The 21,861-nt window shown below is 31.9% G+C and overlaps 1 protein-coding gene across 1 annotated transcript in view; it reads right to left on the reverse strand.

The window, feature by feature from the left end:
- The window catches only part of LOC145331913 (gamma-aminobutyric acid receptor subunit rho-1-like), a 94,606-nt gene that overhangs the window by 64,712 nt on the left and 8,033 nt on the right, over window positions 1-21,861 (reverse strand). Inside the window, exons 3-10 of the mRNA XM_080176786.1 lie at window positions 13,520-13,540; window positions 10,618-10,693; window positions 7,382-7,472; window positions 6,817-6,899; window positions 6,122-6,180; window positions 5,192-5,241; window positions 4,763-4,797; window positions 4,246-4,310 (exon numbers count right to left, since the gene is read on the reverse strand). Coding sequence (XP_080032912.1) covers window positions 4,246-4,310; window positions 4,763-4,797; window positions 5,192-5,241; window positions 6,122-6,180; window positions 6,817-6,874 — 267 coding nt within the window. The 5' untranslated portion in view covers window positions 6,875-6,899; window positions 7,382-7,472; window positions 10,618-10,693; window positions 13,520-13,540. The remainder of the gene's footprint in view (window positions 1-4,245; window positions 4,311-4,762; window positions 4,798-5,191; window positions 5,242-6,121; window positions 6,181-6,816; window positions 6,900-7,381; window positions 7,473-10,617; window positions 10,694-13,519; window positions 13,541-21,861) is intronic.

Below are 21,861 nucleotides of genomic sequence, written 5' to 3' on the forward strand. Positions count from 1 at the left end.
TCAAAAATTGGCGAAAATATGCAAAATCGCACTTAATCTCATATGCTAAACTTGCTAATTAAGATTGGGAATTTTGAAAAATTTGGCAAAAATATACAAAATCGCACTAAATCTCAAAATGTGATAAACTAGGTAATTAGCAAGATTATAAATTATAAATATTAGGGAGAAAATAAGTGAAAAAGTTTTTTTTTTGGCGAATTTTTAGGGTTGATAAAGTATGCAAAATAGCAAATATAAAGCTAAGATAAAAGTTGCAAAATCGCACTATATCTCAAAATTTTCTAAAACTTGCTAATAAGCAAGATTGGGAATAAATCTAATTAGTGCTAAATTGCAATCATTAGCAATTATTAGCAAGATAGGTAATTTGGAAGTTTTCATTTTAAGTGAATTAGCAAGTTTTAGCAGATTTTAAGATTTATTGCGAATTTGCAACTTTTATCTAATTTTTTTTTTGCGATTTTAGCAACCCAAAAAAATTCGCCAAAAAAAAGCATTTTCGCACATTTTCGCAAATTTTTTTTGCATGTTTTGTCGTGATTTCGCAAGGTTTCGCAAAATATGCGATTTTGCAAACTTTCGCTAATTTTCGCAACATATAATCGCAAATATTTCGCGAATTCGCCATTTTTTCGCAATTTTTTTTGCGAAAGTTGGCGAACATTTCGCAAATTTGTCGGCTGGGTGGATACCTCCTAGTTAAAAAGCAGCTGTGCTACTGACAAATAAAGACAATAATTTGGCTGACCAACTATATGATTCTTTACAGAATATGTTAATCATAAACATATGAAAACAAGGATGACATTAAATGACATCCATTAACTGTTTAAGGCCTGCACACAAATTTTTTTAGGGCTTAAGCTGCTTCGTTGAAAATAATGTGTCTTGTTTTCATAGGAATCATTATTCAAAAAATCATATTAATGAAATATTCATAATACATAAAATGATTATCAAGTTTACGTTGTATAAAACATACCAATCTGGTACAGGAATCATCAATCATTATGTATATAAAGTTTCAAATCAATATGACAATTAGAATATACTAAAATCATCGACAAGGAACACAGTAATAGTGTCTGACTGATTATGACGTAACAAAAAAAATTAGCCAATGAGAGGCCGTTATTGACCAATGGTAAAATTTATAGTGGCCTCTCATTGGCTAATTTTTTTTGTTACGTCATAATCAGTCAGACACTATTACTGTGTTCATCGACAAGGCTATCCTTTACGGACATACAGACCGACCCAAACTATGGAAAGGAATTTAAAAAGAATATTGTTATCTTTATGCAAAGGTGTAGTGATATTTTAATGTATTTACAGCTCTTTATTTATTTTCCTTTAGATAGATAAACATATAGTACTCTATAGTAGGGCAGATGAAAAATGTAAGAAAACCTAAAATAAAATAAAAATGAAAGATCATATAAAGATAATTTTTAAACTGTTTTGGGATGAAATTATTACAAGACGTTTAAAAAAGATATTTAATGTTTTTTTTCTCAGAAACTAAAGGCTGCATACCTAGCATTTAGTCCTAAAGCCTTAAATCTACAAATAAGATAACCTAATACCATCCAGGGTCTAATTTAAAGCTTCCAAATAAGCAGACTTAAATCGGTTCAGTAATTATAGAAATCTTAAGCAACAGACAAAACACCTAATATTTTATACTATAGGATATAATTATGAATTTTTACTTATAAATAAAACCTGATTAAACAATGTTTTTAAAGGAAGTTCTTTATAGTGTCTATAAAAAATGACGTAATACAATACAAATGACCCTATTCAGACTAAATTAACAATGGCAGGCCGGTTTACATTTTAATTGACCAATGGTAGGACAGAATGACGACATTCTTTATAGGTACTATAAAAGCTTCTTTTTTAAGGCGTATGCATCTGCCCTATTGTACATATATGATGGAATAAATGTGTATGTAAAATAAGAAAAAAAACAAGGAAAAAGTTCAACCTTGGCTGCGAAGATTATTACAACAAATAATTATTCAATAATAGAAATTTAACCAAAAAAAAATAACAAAAAGCATTTATTTACAAGTCGAACTTTTTGGGTTAATCTGTGAAGTATTTTTAATGCAGCATACGACGTCCAAGCATATACATCTTTATTAAGGGGTGTATAATCTAATTTACCCCCTTAATTTGACGTCCATGGGTATAAAATTGGTAAAATCTTCTAAATTAGCAAAAGGCGAACCCTTTAATTGCATGACCTTTGTATGAGAATCAAAAGAATAAAGAAACTATCATGGCTACGAATATCTCACGCCTGTCAGAGCAGCAGCAAGTTATTTTTTGCATTTTTAGTATGATGTAGTGAAAGACAAACCATTCAGGGAGAGAGGGGACATTTAGCTATTCATTTCTGCCCTAGTTCCCAAAGTTTTATAATAACGCTTTCTTATTGGTAGGCTTAACAACTTTGGGGACTTTTATCGAATTTTGATTGGTTGTTTCATGAAGTTCATTGTCCAAACGTTCAAACCAATAATTTTAATCAAATTCAACAGAAGGGGTAGTTTTGTGTATCATCATTGGGAATGTACATCAAATTATAGGTCATTGCCTTATCCCTTTATATCCCTACAAACCATTCATGAACGAGTTACACTAGCTCTAGACAAGCCTCGCTCCAAAATCTAAATGTAAAACAAACAAGTAAGAAAATATTATGGGCATAAACCCATCAGAACTTCCAATAATTTATTGGAAAAGTCTTCCGTTTGTTTTTTCTTAATTATTGTCCCAGACAAACAATATCATACATGACATCATAGTTGAACATGATAACACAGTGTTGACATATTATTGGAAGACTGTTAATTACACCAGTATCCAGCGTTTGTTCGCTTAAAAAACTTTTGGTACTTTTATTAAATTTTTATTGGTTGCTATAGTGTCCAAACCTTTTTAATCAATAATTTTCATCAACATAAAGGGTTTATTTGTTTATCATTATTAGTGACATAAATTGTTTTTTCGTCCATTGTCTTATCCTCCACGCAGTTTTTCAAAAAAATAAATACCTAACCTTTCGTGAGAATATTCCTTTAAGACACAAGATATACTAAAACTCACTTTGATCCAACGGCGCTATAAACAGTTCCTATCTTATTTTACCCTTTTAGATAATAATTCTTATTTACTTCTGGAAAAATTTATTTTGAGGTTGGAGTTTTAATAAAATTAAGTTACGATCTGATTCTGCATAATTATATCTAACTTTTTAGAATAATGTATGAAAGTATAATCCTATTAAAGTAAAAATTATTTTGACAATCTGACATATTTCAAATACATTATTATTTCATTTTTATATCTTATAGAAATACTTTATATGTCAATCATGCCCGTTAAAACGTTTGTCCGTTCACAAAATATAGCAGCTCTATAAAGCCTATAAAAAAGATGACGCCATGCATATAAATGACCAACTTTAGGCCAATACACAGACTAAATTACTAATGGCAGGCCAGTATGTATTTCAATTGACCAATGGTAGGCCAGTATAGTGTCATTTTTTATAAGCAATATAAAAAGCTTCAGAAATATAAGATAATCTTATGTTTACACTTTGAGCTATTCAAAGCTTGCTGGAGACATGGAGGATCATAACTGCAGAATCATTACACCTGAAACCTGGAATCGGAATGGGTACTTATGTCTTAATATTTTGACCATTTCAAATGATTTGTTGAAGACGTTTATAACCAAATGTATATTATATGTAATGTAATGAAATAGACATAATTCAGAACAGTTTGACTTCATAAGAGCATTTGATTTAAAGGTTACACAAACTTAACGGAAAATACACGAATAAAATGACCTCCTTATTTTTGTTCTTTACCTGGATGACCTAGCCAGGTTTGCTTGGATAATAGAACTGCCAAAATGACGACATGAATAAATTAAAATTTTCAGTTGTTTTATCAGTAATAAATAATGATATCAAGAATATGATTCAATAGCAGCTGCACTTTATTGTATTTCACATCCTTGTTTTAAACAAATTATTTAGGATATACGTAAACGTGGATATATTGACAGGGGAAAATTTAGCTTGCTAATCTAAACCTCATTTATTGCTCAGTTCGTTTATCAAGTAGAAAGGGTGGGGATGGGATGGGGTACATGAAAATCTGGTGCAACATTCAAGTAATATATTACTCAAACGTACTTTTTTTTGTATATGACCTTTACCTGTATTAGGTGGTAATTTAATTTTCTTCGTAGGGCAATGGTCATTATTACACCAGGGTATTCTCCTAGATAGATAGATAGATAAATATTGGTAGATAAGTAGATAGATATTTTAGATATGTTAAAAATTGATAGATACCCATTTTAAAAGATTTTAAAAATAATTGCTCATTTAAATTCCCAGAAAATTTGTTGTAAAATAGGCCAGCCGTTGATGAGATCTTACATATCATACAGACAGGTACATAAGGTCCCAGGACAATCTTAGGAGTGACAAACGTCGAAGTGGACACTTAACCTAACCCAACCTATTTCAAACTATCTTTTTGAAATGCCTAACCCATGCGTTGGGCTTATGTGTATATTAATTTCTTAACCTATCCAAACCTGCATAGAAATTCTCAATTAATTTAATATCTTAGACACTCCTGCGTTTGTCCACTCCGACGTTTGTCACTCCTGCGTTTGTCCTGGAAATGCAAAATTGAAAAGCTTAAATTGATTAAAATTATCAAACCTGATGCAATTGCTTCTCGATATTCTTCTTCAAAACTATATCAATCAAATAATCAAAAAATAGAATCATAAAGTTTTTAATAGCAAGCATGTTTGTTCTTACTTCTCAATGTCTGTCTGTCTCTCTCAAATATCTATCAAGCTATCTATCTTTTTAACTAACTATATCCAGCAATCTATCTATCTGTGTTCTACATCTATCTATCCGGCTATCTACCTATATAATTATCTATCTATATAATTATCTATCTATATAATTAAATAATTTAGATTATTTTCCTGACAGCATATATGAACTATCTATGCATTTATCTAGTTATCCAACTATCTATCTATCTATCTGTGCATATCTAGCTATACAACTATCTATCTATCCGGCTATCACCTATATAAATATATATTTATATAATTAAATGATTTAGATTATTTCCTGACAGCATATATGAACTGAGCCAAAGAAATAGAGTTGTTGTCTGTCACCTAAGAACAAGGAAAAACTATATAACAAGTATAAATATGTCCATAAGTAGCCAGGGAGGGAGGAGACATTGGGCTGTTTTTATTTTATATTAATGTTTTCTTATTCTTTGGCTTAACAACTTTTTATAGAATTTTGATTTGTTGGTTCATGAAGTTGAAAGTCTAAACGTTTCAACAACTAATTGTAATCTACAGAAGGAGTAATTTTGTGTATCACCATTGGGGATGTACATAAATTTAACAACCAATGTCTTATCCCTATAGATCCCTGATAAGAAGGACACCAATAACAAGATCTCTTTGGAACTAGCGGCTGCGCCCCTTGCATTTAGGGGGTCTGTATTCAAAGGAATAAGAAGGGGCAGAAATGTGATAAGCTTATTTGTCTGTAACGAAAGATCTTGCTAACCACTAAACTGATCCGGTTTTCCTTTACTGTAGGCCTTCTTGTAGGTGTTGTGATGGTTTTAGTCTATTTTCCTTTTAGAAATAAGTCTGGTTATGGTTTTATGCTATTTTTCTGCCCTTTCATATTACCAGAGGCGCAGCTGCTAGTAATATAGCCCTTTCCCTCGGAATTGAGATATACATTTATTTGACTGTTACATAACATATCCAACTACTTAAATTCTTTTATAGCTATTTGCAGCTTTATAAACAGCTTTCTGTGAATATAAAAATGTACAATTATAAGATTATAAAACCAGTTTTAAGTCACGGCCTAACAAAACAGGTTTTAATGTTATGATTGTACATTCTTATATCCATAGAAAACATGGATATAATACGATGCTTTACATAATTTTTCAGTATGGCTGAGAACTGGTTCTAATACACCGGATATTAATCGGTTTCGAAGCCATATTGGAAACTGTAATACCTTGCTTGAATCAAAGCCACGTTTCCACCTAACATCCATCTTTTCTGAGGTGTATCCATCTACGAACATATTAAATATTTTTTTGATCATTTTTTTTTGTTATAATTAGACATTGGACATTGTATCTAATTCGTTGTCTTAAAAAAATATTTATTATTTAAATCTTGATCAGATGTTGCAAAATAACTGTGTCTAAACTTTTCAACCAATAATGAAATCTACAGGAGGGGTAATTTTGTTTATAATCATGTATAATGTATAAGGTTTAGTTTTTACTTTTTCTTTATCTTCTTTCTCTAGCTCTCAATGGTTTACCTTTTTGCTTATAATTTCAAGCAGCTTAGCTACTATTAGACGTAATGGCACTTGTTCTAATAAGAATAATACACAATAATAAATCTATAGCATAGATGTAAAACCAGACAGCTACCTGGATCCCCCTGTTGGGGACCTTTTTTGTCTGCTAGAAAATTCGTTCTACTCTTTTGTAGCGACTTGGCTGTGTTAATATTCCTGACGCTATTGGTTGATTTTCCCAATTAAAAGTCTGCACAGGGTCCTCGGGAAGGGGACATACAATTATTGAATTGCACCCCCTTTATTATTTTTTTCTTATTATACAACCATATCAGACATCCAGACGGAGTGGCACAAGTAAGTTATAGAGTAGCTGTGCTACTAAAAAAACTACTTACAGCTCTCTAATTTAACTTTACAAATTTGTGTGTCATGCGGATACTTGTAAAAACTCATGGGACAAGCAACATCATAATTCACTCTAAAAATATATAAAAATTTAGGTTTACCTATTTCTTAAGTAAGGTATACTTATCTATCTATCTTTAACATCTATCTGCCGCGATCGTGGCTCAACACGTAGCGCATCCGCTCGTCGCTGGGGAGGTGATAGGTTCGAATCTTTAGCCGATACCGCGTCATAACTAAAGACGTTAAAATGGTTCCTACTGCTGCTTTGTCAGGTGCACGACATAAATAGTAAGAGTAGGGGTAATGCCCTGACCCATAAAGAGGTGCAACTCACTGCCATGCACAATTAGGACTTCACAGACAAAGGTCGTGCAATCAAACGGTTGGTTGTCTGATGGATGTTACTTATCCTAATATCCTTGGGTGTTAGAGTATAGCAACCCATTACACGCGGATGATGCTCTGGATTCTCTAGATGATGACTTAAATCGAAGGAGAATACCGCCCTTACTGTCTATCTACCTACCTATCTATCTATTTATCTATACTTACTGGCTAGCATATCTGAGTGTACTATTCCTGTAGATTCTAAGGGAAGCAGGTGGTACAATTAGTCTGGGATGTCGTAGCGCCTTCGCAAAATCTAAAAAAAAATGTTTCACAAAATTGCCATGCAATCGCATCGTATTATAGATCACGTTCCTCGGATAGTAAAATGAAAAATTTAAAGATTAAAACCAGTTTTGTCAGCCAAGAGGGGCCGAAGGTCCTGGATAACGAAACTGGTTTTAATATTATGATTTCTATTTTAATATTTGTGGAAAATTGTCAGTAGAACGTTGTATACTTGATTTTAAGTATGACTGAGAACCGTTTCTAAATTCTAATATTGGACTTTAAATTATACTGGTACCCAAAGTTTTATAACCATTTTAAATGAATTGTGAATGGTTGGTTCTGAACTAGTAGTGTCCAAACTTTTCAGCCAATAATTTGAATTTATCCTAATTGTTACCTACTTTTTCTGTTCATAATCGAAATCATAAAGTAATTAGTGAAAATTACAAAAGAAACAAAAAAAGTCCTGCTTGGTGTATTAGAATCCTAAAGAACATCCAAATTACTTTCATTAAATCTAATTTAGTAATTACCAGGAACCTCAAAGGATAAGAAAATGGGTGTTAAATTAGAATGCTTACGATAAACATAATTACACCTTATGTAGACGAAGATTTAATGAAAGTCCCTAAAGTCAGCCATGGAATGAGAGAACTAATAGCCCATTGCCACCTCCCTCCATGGTAATTACAGAGATACAGGGTTAGGACATTGGACAATAAACTTATCTTCTACCAAATAATTAGAGGGATATTTCGTTGACTATTCCCTTCCTAAGCAAATAAAAAAAATCTATAAGTAACAGGGTGTTTGCAAAGGATTTTACTAATTACTAAACCAATATGGTTCTCATTTTAGTTACAAGTTTCTAAAGGTTTAGTGGTCTCGTTTTATCTGTGGCATTTTCAATGTATAGAAACTTATTATCATGACTTTTTTGGGGAAGAGGAATTACATACATATTTTGTCAGATTCATATATGTTATGGAGAAAGCTTGCAATTACAACAAATAGCCCAAGAAAAAACAAACCTGGAATCTAATTGGTAATAGTTATTTCTCGCATTGTATTATAAACGGCTTTCCGCGGATATAGAATGTACAATTATAAGATTAAAACTAGTTTTTTTTTGTCCCGAGGTGCCGAAGGCACCGGCAAAAAAAAATGGTTTTAATCTTATGATTGTACCTTTTTATATTCGTAGAAAGCTGGATATAATACGATGCTAGACATAGTTTTTTTCGTATGGATGAGATTGAGAACCGGTTCCTATCCACCGGATTCGAATAATTACGAGAAAGTTAAACTAGTTTTAATCTTAAAATTGTACATATATCCGCAGAAAGCCGTTTATAATACGATGCGAGAAATAACTATTTTGATGTTTGAACATACCTAGAACCAGGTAGGGAGGAGACATTGGGCAGTTAATTACACTAGTCCCCAAAGTCTTATGATAACGTTTGGCTTAACAACCTTGGGGACTTATAACTTTTATTGATTTTGATTGGTTGGATCATTAAGTTGAGTGTCCAAATATTTTAACCGCTAATTGTAATCTACAGAATGGGTAATTTTGTGCGTCATCATTGGGAATGTACATCAATTTATCGACCATTGTCGTATCCCTTTAGATCCCTGAACTGACCAGGTCGAGCAATTTTTTAACTATACAAATATATCAAGAAATGGAGGGTAAATATACAAGGATGGAGCAATCAGAAAATAATTTCCTACAAAAATTGAATTGGTTCTTAGCATAAGATGGAGTAAAACAATGGAAGATGAATTGAAATGTATCCCAAATTACGATAAACAAAATTACCAGGAACCAACTAATCAAAATACATTAAAAGTACCTAAAGTTTTTAATTCAAAGAATAAGATAACGTGTTTAATTTACATTCCAATGTCCCCTCCCTAATTGGTTATTTTAGTATACAGAAAAACAATATCGAAATTTTACATTGTGAAATAAGTACGTGAATGAATAAAAAATTAGAAGAATAGTTATCTATTGTATCGTTTTATAGACAGCTTTCCGCAGATAAAAAAATTATAAGAAAAAAGCGAGTTTTATTAGCCCCCAAGGGGCCGGCCCAGGCTAGTAAAATTTTTAAATTAATTTTTATGATTTTTTCTTTTAATATTCATGGAAAATTATCTGCAATACGATGAACCGATAGAACCGGTTTTACTCCAGTGGATAATAATCGGTTTCAAGGCCGTATTAGAAAATACTTTATAGAGATGCTATGCAAATGCTATAAACACACAATCCATTAGTAGGCATGGAGAAAAATCACTTCACAGGATTATAGGGATCATCAAAGAAATACTTAAGCGAATCTTTTTGGGCATGTTAGAACTGTTCTATTGATCTCAAACTTGGCATGATGATTTTTTTAACAGTTAGGTACGCTTTAGAAAGCAAAGCAACTCTATAATCATTACTAGAAAGTCCTTGGTTATTTTAATTTTTATATGATATGATGATTCTATTTATCTGATGGTTGAAGAAATAATAATTCCTAGGACAAAAGATGCCATGTTATAAGAAAAGCATTTATATAATTATGTCCTAAAAATAAAAGTACTGAATAAACGGCCCAACCAATAAATGTGAGAGGATTTTGCATGCTAAGTTCACGACAATTTTTCTCCCATCATAATATCCGCGTATTTAATTATTCGTGGATTTGACTGGTAAAAAATTGGCGTCAATCTAGGTTGCTAAAATAGAACTCCCGTATTGATAAGTTCATTTAACCAGTAGAAGATGATAGGATGATGTAAAGGGGGTGAAAGGTCTAGGTAGTAATCAATATTTCAGCCCGCTGCGTGTTTTACTTTATTACAGAACTATAATATCTAGTAAGATCCTTGTAATCCATTCCGTTTATATACATACAGATCAGAGAGATTTATAATAGTCCCTAAAGTTTTATAATAATGTTTTCCTAAACGTTTGCTTATCAACTTTGGGGACTTTTTGATTGAAGTGAATTTTTAATTGGTTGGCTCATTAAGTTGAGTGTTCAAACGTTTCAACAACTAATTTTAATCTACAGAAGACATTTTGTGCATTATAATTGGGGATTTACATCAATCTATAGGCCATTGTCTTATCCCTTTTAGATCCCTGCATAATCTCTGTATTAAAATGGTACCTATATAGATATCAGGACACCATATAAACTTGACTGTATCTGGATGCACGAGGATATAGTCCTTCTCTGTATCTCCCTGAAAAGTAGAAAGTGTATGGGGGTTATGTGTGTAGTGCCCTAGGAGAATGGGGATAGATGTCAGCGCTTTTGGCCTACATATTCTATTGACGTCATAGTAGAGGGGGAAAAACCTCTAGAAAAGAGATGGGGTATAGGGTATTTCCTGACGTCCATAGAATTGGTAGGCCAAAAGCAGTGACATCTATCCCCATTTTGCTAGGACTCTATAGAAAGCTTCGCTGCAAGCATATTATTGGTAGCCTGTCGTTCGAAAATTAGAATAAAACACTACAGGGGGAAGGGGTTAAATAACTGTATTTCCCTTGTGCCGACTTTTAATTGTGCCTTTGAAAATCAACCAATGAATTTTTCCTTTATTTTATTGTAAAAGAATTCTTATATTAAAGTAACATGACGTGTTTTTCTATTGTGAAGGATTCCCTTGAAAATTATTTTCGAGATTTTTCAGAACATCTACTAACCCTTGTATGAAAATTATTCCTTGTATAAAATTATCTGTGTTTCTGTCTGTAGCTTAAAATCTCGCTAACCGTTGGACCTCTTTTATTCTCCTAAAAATTGAAGCTTCTTATTGGTCAAAGGGAAAGGTTTGTAACTATTTTGCAACTTCTCCCATCCAAATTATGTTTTCCTTTCTTTCATTGAAAATCTAAATTTAAAGTGGATTTGATCTCTTTCTCCCCTAAAATGCCCCTAGAGGCCTTTAGGGTCGTATCCTCTAGTTTAAAATATACTTTTATGATGGATTAGAAATTTGGAGGCAACATAAATATTCTTGAGAAGAAATATCTCTGTCAATATATATACACCTTTTTATTACAATAAAACAGTAGGAAAAAAACAGTTAACATCATAATGATTGTTTATTTATGCTCAACTAGTGGGGGAGCGAAACCAACTATTTATCAAAGAAAGTACATATATGTTTGCTATCTATATTACAACGTAGCTTGATATCTGTCCATCTGTCCGTCCATCCGTCCGTCTGAAGTTTAAGATCTTGGTAACCACTGGATCGGATTTTGCTCTTCAGGGAATATACCTACTGGTCCTGTGGTGGTTTTAGGCTATTTTTTTGGGGGTTGGGACACCCCCTACTCCCCAAAAACAAAAAAATCCCCCCCATTTTTTTGTAGAAGATTTCCTTGGTCATTTTTTTTTTTTTTTTTTTACGAATTTCACCTTAACTTTTTTTCGATTACCTTTTGGGGCAAAGTCCCTAGAGGCTAGGGGCGAAGCCGCTAGTAAGATAAAAAATCAATCGTTCGCAAACCGATGGTGAGAAACTTTTTTTTATAGCCATTTTAACAAGGGGATCTACATCAGGGAACTAAAGGTATAAGAGTAAGACAATGGTCGATAAATTAATGCACTTCCCCAATAATGAAACGTATAATTATCCCTTTTATAGATTACAATTAGTAACTTAATGAACCAACCAAACAAAATTCAATAAAAATCCCCAAATTTGGTAAGGCAACTAATAACAAAAAGTTATTATAAACAGCCAAATACATACATACATCCTGTTACTTTCATAGTAAAGAATTTAAGGAAAGGAAAACCCTTAAAGAATGGGGTGGGGGGGAGGGATCTTTGCTTGTTTAAGGAACAGCGGTATGTGTGACGTCATTAAGATACGTCTAAATGGAAGGACGAGAGGTGAAGTAGGAAAGGAAACATTAAAAAAAGAGATGGATAATAGACGTATTTTAATGGTGTCACACATGAAACTTTCCACTGTTCCAAGTTTAAGAAAGAAAAAAATTTATTATGATACAAATTTAGTTTCATCGCACCTACTGCTATGCTTTACCACACATTAATACGAAAATAAACATAAATACATCTATAGTGTAATAGAAAATGTTTTTTTTTTCTCAACCGAAATTAAAATTTAAATAGCGGTTGAATTAATTAGATGGTAGATTTCAATAAGAAGGTTTTAGGCTATATTTAAGAGGTTGGAATATAAATAAAATAAGAATGCTAAACTCTTAAACTTTTGATTTTTAATAAATTAATCGTTACAAAATATGGATTTGATATTTTTAAATGTTCAATATTGAATTAGTAATCAATTTTGCAATCTCGTGTAAAGTAGAAATAAAGTAGAAATAGTTTTTTATCTGAATTTTTAGATCTAAATAACAACCGATTTGGTTCTTTACTTTAGGAAAGCCTAACAGGTTTTGTAGGTTTTAAGCTATTTCATTTTCAGATTCAAGTCTTTGGATGATTTTAAGCTAATAATTTTCTAGCTTCTTTCTGTCCCTAGATGCTAGGGGTGTAGTTTGATATAATGAACTAATATTTCAACAACTTCAACAACATCCACAAGTAACGAAGCACAAAAATCATGGATTGGAGTACGAACAAGGAGCAATTGATAAAATCAAAAATGCTAAAAAGCATTCTGACAGCCATTGATGTTTTATAGTTTACTAGCGGCTGCTCCCCTAGCATCTAGAGGCTCTCTATTTGGAGGGCTCAAAAATAGCCTAAAACCATAACCAGACTTATTTGAAAAAAAAAATTAATATCCTAAAACTTTCTCAAAGCCTATAAGAGTCTTCACTATAAAGAATAACCATATCAGTTCGGCGATTAGCGAGATCCTTCGCTACAGACAAAATAAGCTAATTACTTTATATTATAGGATTATGCTCCTTAGTGATGGAAATATTGACAAAAAATCAGCCGTGTATCTTGAATAGGAGCCTAGAAAATTACCTTTTTTCCTTTCTGTCTATTACGGACGGACACACAGATATTTGGAATTATAGAGTAGCTTCGCTGCTAAAAATGAAATGATATTTACCTCTGGTAGGAGATGATTAACCTGCAATATACAAAAATAATATTAATAATTCAGAAATTATATTTATAAACAAAAATAAATTATATTGGTATACTTTCACTTCCGTAGAGTGCTTTTCACAAAAAGTACAATAGCAAATTATTTTAGGGGATGTTTGTTATTTAATGTTGACAGTGAGGCATATGAAAATTGCCATTTTATTCAGTACTAGAGGCTTCTAGGGGCTTTTTTTTGGGGGGGAGGGGGGGAGGTTGAAGTCGATCAATCAATTTCAATTTTAGCAATTTATTTGGTTGGGTGGTGTTACCCTATCCAAATTTGTCATAAACCTTCCCAGGACCTAGAGAAGCTTCTGAAGGAGAAACATATCAGTTTAGCGGTTATCAAGATCATTTGGTACAGACAAACACACAGACATCTTGTTACTTTTTTTTCAGTTTCAATAATTTTATTATGTGATAGAATTTGGCGATAATGATAACACACCACATTTATCATTTCTGGAATTTAAAGGATATTGGAACGGAAGAAAAAAATACAGCATGACCCTCAAAAAAGTATTTTTAAGCATCTGCAGCCCTTATTTCTCAATGAATTATTAAAAAATGCATATGTCCTATTCTCTATAGTATTCCACGTAAGTAGATAAAAAAATATTTTTTTTACCTCCATTAACACCGGAGATTTTTAGTGCTAAAGTTTTGAAAAAGTGACTGAGGAAAAAGTAACTTTTAACATGATACGATTTTTTTAGCAAAATTAAGCTAGAAATCCTTTTATTTTTGTTACTAGCAGAAACTTTATACAAAAATGAAATAAAAAATTTAGTTTTTTAGTAAAAAGCATTTTTTTACACATATTTTTTGAGTCTTTTTAGTTTAATGATATTTTGAAAAACTTACTTATTAGGCAAAATTGTTTAAGATTAAAAAACCAAATAAATCTCTATGAATATAGCAGGAAAATTGTTTTTGTTTCACAATCCTAACTTTAATAACAAAAAAGTTATAAAGAAAATAAAAATAAAACATAATGATTTTTTAGTCTAAAAAGCTTAATTTACCCCTTATTAAATAATTGAGATGTCAGAAAAGTAGGCGGAGCAGCTGTCATAATTAATCCTTTTCTATAAATAAGGGTTAATAAATAACCTAAAATTTGCAAATAATCAATTCATTCAGTAGTATTTTTTGCCATTAAAAATTGATATTTTTAGGTGTAATAAAAAAGAAATATTTAGTTAAATTGTTTTTCTTTATGTCTCATTATTCAATTGCCAGAAAAACATAATATAACCATCCAAAAAATAAGAGAAACAAAAAAAAATTCTTTTTCTCAGTCACTTTTTCAAAACTTTAGCTCTAAAAATCTCCGGTGTTAATGGAGGTAAAAAAAATATTTTTATATCTACTTACGTGGAATACTATGGAGAACAAGGACATATGCATTTTTTAATAATTCATTGAGAAATAAGGGCTGCAGATGCTTAAAAATACTTTTTTGAGGGTCATGCTGTATATTTTTTACCAATCACAGTGATACTAAAATTCCCCTTCGTAAAAAAAAATGTTCATTGAAAAAAGTTTCGAAACAATTCATACAAATTACATAAAAGTACCCACAATTTATAAGCCTTAGAAAAAGAGAGTATTTTTATCAAACTTTGAGTAACAATGTTTGGGTACTATAGTCACTTTCGTGGCAATGCCCCTTAAGGGACGAATCGTCGTATTTTCAAAATGGCTTTTGATAGGTTATTTTAGGTTAGGTTAAGTTATATTGGATTATGTGATTGCCCCGCAGGGTTAGGCAATTGGCCCCGAAGGGTTAGAGCTCCCCCCCCGCAGGGGCTAGAAATAGGAGAAAAACTACCGTGAAAATACGAAGAAACGCCCCTTAAGAAGCGTTGCCACGACAGGGACTATACCCAAATGTTTTTGAAATTTGAAAAAGTAATTATATTACAATGATAAAATTTTGTACCCAATTATCTTTCCCTGTAACTCTGGACAAAGTGCATTAATTCTTGCTTAATATTCAATGCTCTTATAAATATATTTATTTATGTCATTCAATGGTGTGATATCAATTTCACCAAAAGTAATATCAGAATCACAAATCAAAATAAAAGCATTAATTGCTTATTTCCCTTTATCTTCTTTTTTATATTTTTTTATATGCATGAAACATCCCATGTTATTAAATGACTCGATCTTGTGTCTTTAGTTGCAAATTTGGAAGCAGCAGCATTGATATAGTGCCTTATAAAAAATAACGCCACACAATACAAATTATCAAGGATAGGCCAGTATATATTTAACCATTGGTAAATTAAAATTTATACTGGCCCATCATTGGCCATTTTTAGTGTATGACGTCATCTTTTATCAGGTAATATAAGCTCCTTCTCTAATTTGAAACACTTTGTAGAAGTAAAAATTGGCGTAAGTGATTAAACACCTCTTTTTCTATACATTAAATTAATGCATGCACAGATTAAACAATATTTATGTTATTTCATATTTTATGTTTATACTTTATTCTTAATTTTTGCTAAACTTTAGCTTAAAAGTTTGTTGTTTAATGTAACTCTAATATGATATATCTTTTTTTATTCTGATGTGGAAATGTATAGAGAACAATTGGACTGCTTACTAGCTACTGCGCCCCTAGCAGTATTCGAAGGGGAGTACAGAAAAATAGCCTTAATCCAATCCAAGACTAAATTATCCCTGGGCCTATGCAAAGCTTCTCTGAAATTGAAAAATTAATTCGGTACAGTAGTTATTGAAATATTAGGGTACAGACCAAAAAGTGAAAAGTGCGATATATAGTTGAGTAATTGATATGTAAATAAGTAATGTAAGTATATACTCTTCCTCTATAAGGTAAGTAATAAGTATACAAAGAACATATTTTCTATAATTAGAGTCGGCCCGTCCGTTGGTTTGTACATAACGGTTAATTTAGATATGTTATTAGTTATTTCTAGCATCGTATTATAAACGGCTTTCCGCGGATATAGAATGTAAAATGGTTTTAATCTTATGATTGTACATTTTATATTCGTAGAAAGCTGGATACAATACGATGCTAGACATAGTTTTTTCGTATGGATGAGAACCGGTTCCTATCCACCGGATTCGAATGAATACGAGAAAATTAATTTTCCTATCTTTATCAAACTTTGGATGGTATTCCTGTAACAGAAATCGTAGTAACTCAAAAATTGTTGCAATAAAGACCATACATCCATTAAAATAAGCAGAAATTTTATTTTTTGAGAACAACTTTTTGTATGATATAATAATTCTATTCATCTGAATTTTGGAACTTTAAATCCTAGAACAATAATGTAAAATATTTTTGCCAATGCTCCTCTATAATCAAATCCTAAAAATGAACATTTGTTTTTAAACAGAATCCTATGTTTACGCAATTTTGCAGCAAGTTTTATCCTTGTTCATACAGGAAACTGGATAGGTAATTATATTCTCAAAACAATATAGGAACTATCAATGACATTATTCATAAGTAGCTGAGCTAAACATATTTATGAATGGACAAAAGACAGACAATTATAGAGAAGATGCTAAGTTTAAGCAGTTATATTACAGCTTAGAAAAATACATTTTCCCTGAAGATTTGATGTCCTCGAGAGCATTAAATATATCGACAGACCAAGTAGGTAATAGAATAGATGCTCATAATGAAGTCAGCAGAATCTTTTTACTAAGTTTCAGCCTTCAATCTGAGAAAGAAACTAAATAAATTAAGTTTTTCTTAGATAAATATAAAGTCTTTCTTAGCATTACCGACAAACTTATGGGCTAAGGGAGTAATTGGTCATAGGATGCCTCACAAAGTTGTTTCACCATTTGGACATTCAGACTTTAGATTGAAATTATAGAGTAGCTTTTCTGATAAAAAACCAGAACAGCTATACATCAAGAAATAATATTTGCTTATAATAATACAAAGTTTGGACCTATTTAAAAATTTCAGAGCTGGATCTTTAAATCATTTTAGTGGTGAGCCAGATCGGGGTGAGCCAACTTTCTATCAATGAGAGCACATCATTTTATGAAATGCCGCGCTGTGATTGGCTGAAATTCGGCTCACCCCGATCTGGCTCACCACTAAAATGATATAAAGATTCAGCTCAGAACTAGACTAAAAAGCCTTCAACTTTACCCCGAGTTAAAAATATGGTATTAATTCAATTTATATATCATTAAAAAATATTACTCAATAACTGAAATAACTGATAGAAAAGTTAAATGCAAAATTTTTATCTTTAGGTACAACATGTATGACTGAAAGACTCTTTGTAAATTAATTATCATGTAAAAGGGCAACCCGGAAATACATTTGGTTCTATATTCATCCATTCTATACGCTAAAGTAGCAGAGTTTGTGAGTCAATATACGTTCAAAGGTGGGGAAAGAAAAAACCCTAACTTTAAACTTATAAACCCCTCATTTATCCTCCTCAAAAAAATACATTAATATGAGTAATAAATAATTTTGAGTTTCAATCAAAGCAAGCATTTTTAACAGCTGACAAGCCAAAAGTTTTCCTTTCGATGTAGCATATCTACAATGACGTTAGATGGATACGTTTTGAAAGCAATAGGACAATTCTTTAGTTTTCAAGGGTGTGTATTGAATAGTTCAGGTTTTAAGCTGTTTTTAAGAAGAAAATGCAAACATATTATTCATAAAGAAAAAAGAGATATATAAGCAATACAAACTTATTTTCAATGAAAAAATACGAAACAAACATTAACTAGAGTTGTCTTGGAATTAGAAGCGCGACATGTAAAGCATGGCCAATATGATAATATCTATAATGTATGGGAGGTAATTTACTTAGAATTAGGGGCGCAACATGTAAAGCATGACCAATATGATAATATCTATAATGTATGGGAGGTAATTTACTTAGAATTAGGGGCGCAACATGTAAAGCATGACCAATATGATAATATCTATAATGTATGGGAGGTAATTTACTTAGAATTAGGGGCGCAACATGTAAAGCATGACCAATATGATAATATCTATAATGTATGGGAGGTAATTTACTTAGAATTAGGGGCGCAACATGTAAAGCATGGCCAATATGATAATATCTATAAGATGTGCTAAAAATGGAATGCCTATTTCTTCAATAATTTCCAAATGTGTACAGCAGATAACCCAATTATTGCAAACGCTATTTTAAGCTACTCCGGTCAAAGGGAAACGCGATATAATGTATAAACAATTTATACATTATACATTAAAAATTTTAAGTTTTCAAATTTAGATTTTTTTTTTAAGTTTGATGCTTTTTTAGCCAGTAGTAAATATTGAGATAAGAGGCGGATACTAGGGGCGCAACATGTAAAGCATGACCAATATGATAATATCTATAATGTATGGGAGGTAATTTACTTAGAATTATGGGCGCAACATGTAAAGCATGACCAATACGATAATATCTATAATGTATGGGAGGTAATTTACTTAGAATTAGGGGCGCAACATGTAAAGCATGGCCAATATGATAATATCTATTATGCATGGGAGGTAATTTACTTTGATTGATGTGTCATAACATGAATAGTGGGGTATGATGTATTCTACGATTTTTAAAAGCAAAGCTTTTCTATAATTAGAATCGGTCCGTCTGTACGTCCGGAAAGTTTGGCTCTTTTAGATAATTTAAACATGTTTGAATTGTCCTATTGATTTCAAACTTTGCATGATGATTTCTATAACAGTAAGGTACGAATTAGAAAGCTTAGACACTCTATAATCATACCAGAAGGTCCGTACGTCCACTTAAAACATGTTGCTTTTTAACCTTTTTAAAAAAATCTTTTATGTGTTTTAGCTATCCTATTTATCTGATTTTTGGAATATTGATTCTTATAACAACAAGGTAAAATGTTATAAGCGAAGCATCACCATATTCAAGCCCTAAAAATGTAAGTATGACCTTAAACATTATCCTGTATTTCAGTAGTTTTTCAACAAATTTACTTACAAATTTGTTTCGACTTTTATACATTTTTATATTCTGATTATTAAGTTCTGACACTCTATATGTGTTAATGTTCGTTTCTCTTACTGTTTAGAGCTTTGCTTTTGTTGATGTTGTCATCCTTCTTTACGCATGTTGGAGAATCTTGAAGTACAGATTATGTTTAAAAATTGCAGCAGTTTCCCTTAGAGTGCCTATTAGAACAGAGAACCCTCCCCCTTTATTTTGAAATAAAGTAAAACAAGGGGACGTGGGTTGTTTTTCTTATGTTAGTGTTTTAACTTATGCTGTATTGGGTACATGGTATCCCGCAGGGTTAAGGCCTCGTTGGTTTTCGATGAAGGAAGATCTCGATCATAACTATTCTCGGATCTCTTCAAACTAGATTCACCCCCTCTCTTTCTGCATTCCCTTTGAACTGGATGGTTCTGGATTATCTATTCCAAAACTTGTCAGCGATAAGGTGTTTATACAAGTGCGCCAATGTTTTTTTTATAAAATTGTTAAAAAATGACATCTGTTTGGTTTTCCTTTGCAATTAAGCTTTTTTTAGGTACAGGGAAGGTTTTTAACTATTTTGGGAGAGCGTATCTCCACCCTCCCAATTTAAAATAACACCCCCAAATTTTTTTTCTGAATGTTTCTTATTAAAACTCAAATTAAAAAGTAGAAGGGCGGTTGACTTATCCCCCTTCCACCTTAAGAACACCTAGAGGCTTCTTGGGGGCGTCCGTTGCCCTTAGTCTTTCTTAAAATAAAAGCTAGGTCTTGCATTTTTTTTTCAATTAGGTGTTTGATCACGAATTTCATATGGTAAAAATATTTTTCTTATTTAATTGTTATCCTAATAAGATAAAAGTTATGCTTGAAAATTGTTTTAATAGCTATTATTATATGTTGAATTTTTAGATAAACGTGAGAATTGCGTTCAGAATTTGCGTCAGAATTTGCGTCAGAATTTGCGTCATTTCTATTTTCAGATTTTTATTACCCGTCATCTTGGTTTTCACCTCCCTTGCTTTCATTTTTCTTCAAAATAGAGGGGGAAGGGGGGAATTTCAATGCTCGCTTGGCACTTTAAGAGAAAACCGAAATCTTAAACAGCCAAGGGGGTGTTAAGTGAAAAAGTTGATATTTATGATTTAAGTGCGGAGGGTGTAAGAAAAATTTATATTAAATTATAACGTTATTTCAATAATGATTACAGTTTGGGATTATTTTATAAACGAAAAATACTTGAAGACCTAATAAAACAAACAAAATGTGTATAAAGTTTCTTATCATGAAATAGTAGAGCATAGTTTTATAACTACCATTTTTGTGCTAAATTAAATTGAGGAGAAGGACGGTTACATTCATAAGAAGCATACTTTTTTGGAGGGGAAATGATTACATTAACAAGGGCGTGAGTGTCTTAAAGAGAGAGAGAGAGAGAGAGCGAGAGAGAGAAAGAGAGAGATACAGACAAACAGACGGACAAAGAGAAAGAGAGAGAAAAAAGAGATAGCAAAATAGCAAGTGGAAGGAGAGAAAGAAAGAGAGAGAAAAATGACAAAGGATAGGAGAACAAAATTACTTCACTTAAGTAGCAAGACTTCAAAACTTTTTACAAATATGAGGATTGGCATGACTTTTATAGTAGCTTTGCTCCAAAAAAAATCTTATAAGAATTTTAATTTAAAGGGTACAGAGCTAGAAGATTCTTAGTAAATATTTTATAAAGTTTTACATTTTTCCAAGACATAGACATGTTTTTACAAATAAAAAAGGATAATTATTATATGAAATTTATCATTAAAATAGAACTGTGTATTACCGATCTTACCTAATTGAACGGGATTCTCCTTCAATTTCAAGTGATCATCTGGAGAACCCAAGGGCATTATACGATAGTAATAGAATGCAATAATCTAACACCTACTGGTGGATATTAGGTTAAGTAACATCCAACAGACAACCAACCCTTTGATTGTACGACCTTTGTCTGAGAAGTCCCAACTGTGCATGGTAATGAGTTGTGCCTATTTATGGACCAAGGCATACCCCTATCTATGTCCCGCACCTGACATAGCAGCAGTAGGAAATTCTTTTAACTTCTTTAGTTTTGACGCGGTGTCGGGCCGAGATTCGAACCTATCCCCTCCCCGACGATTAGCGGATGCGCTACGTGTCGAGCCACTGTCGCGTGTAAAATGAACTATGCATTGTTAACTGTTTTTCCCCTTTTCTCAAATATCAAATTCGGATCTACTGCAGTTCACGGTAAAATATTGCTGGTAACGAATATTGCCAAAAATCTATGAATTTTAAA

This window comes from Acartia tonsa, chromosome 11 (assembly GCF_053477335.1).
Source record: "Acartia tonsa isolate MP-2025a chromosome 11, ASM5347733v1, whole genome shotgun sequence".
Lineage (NCBI taxonomy): Eukaryota > Metazoa > Arthropoda > Copepoda > Calanoida > Acartiidae > Acartia > Acartia tonsa.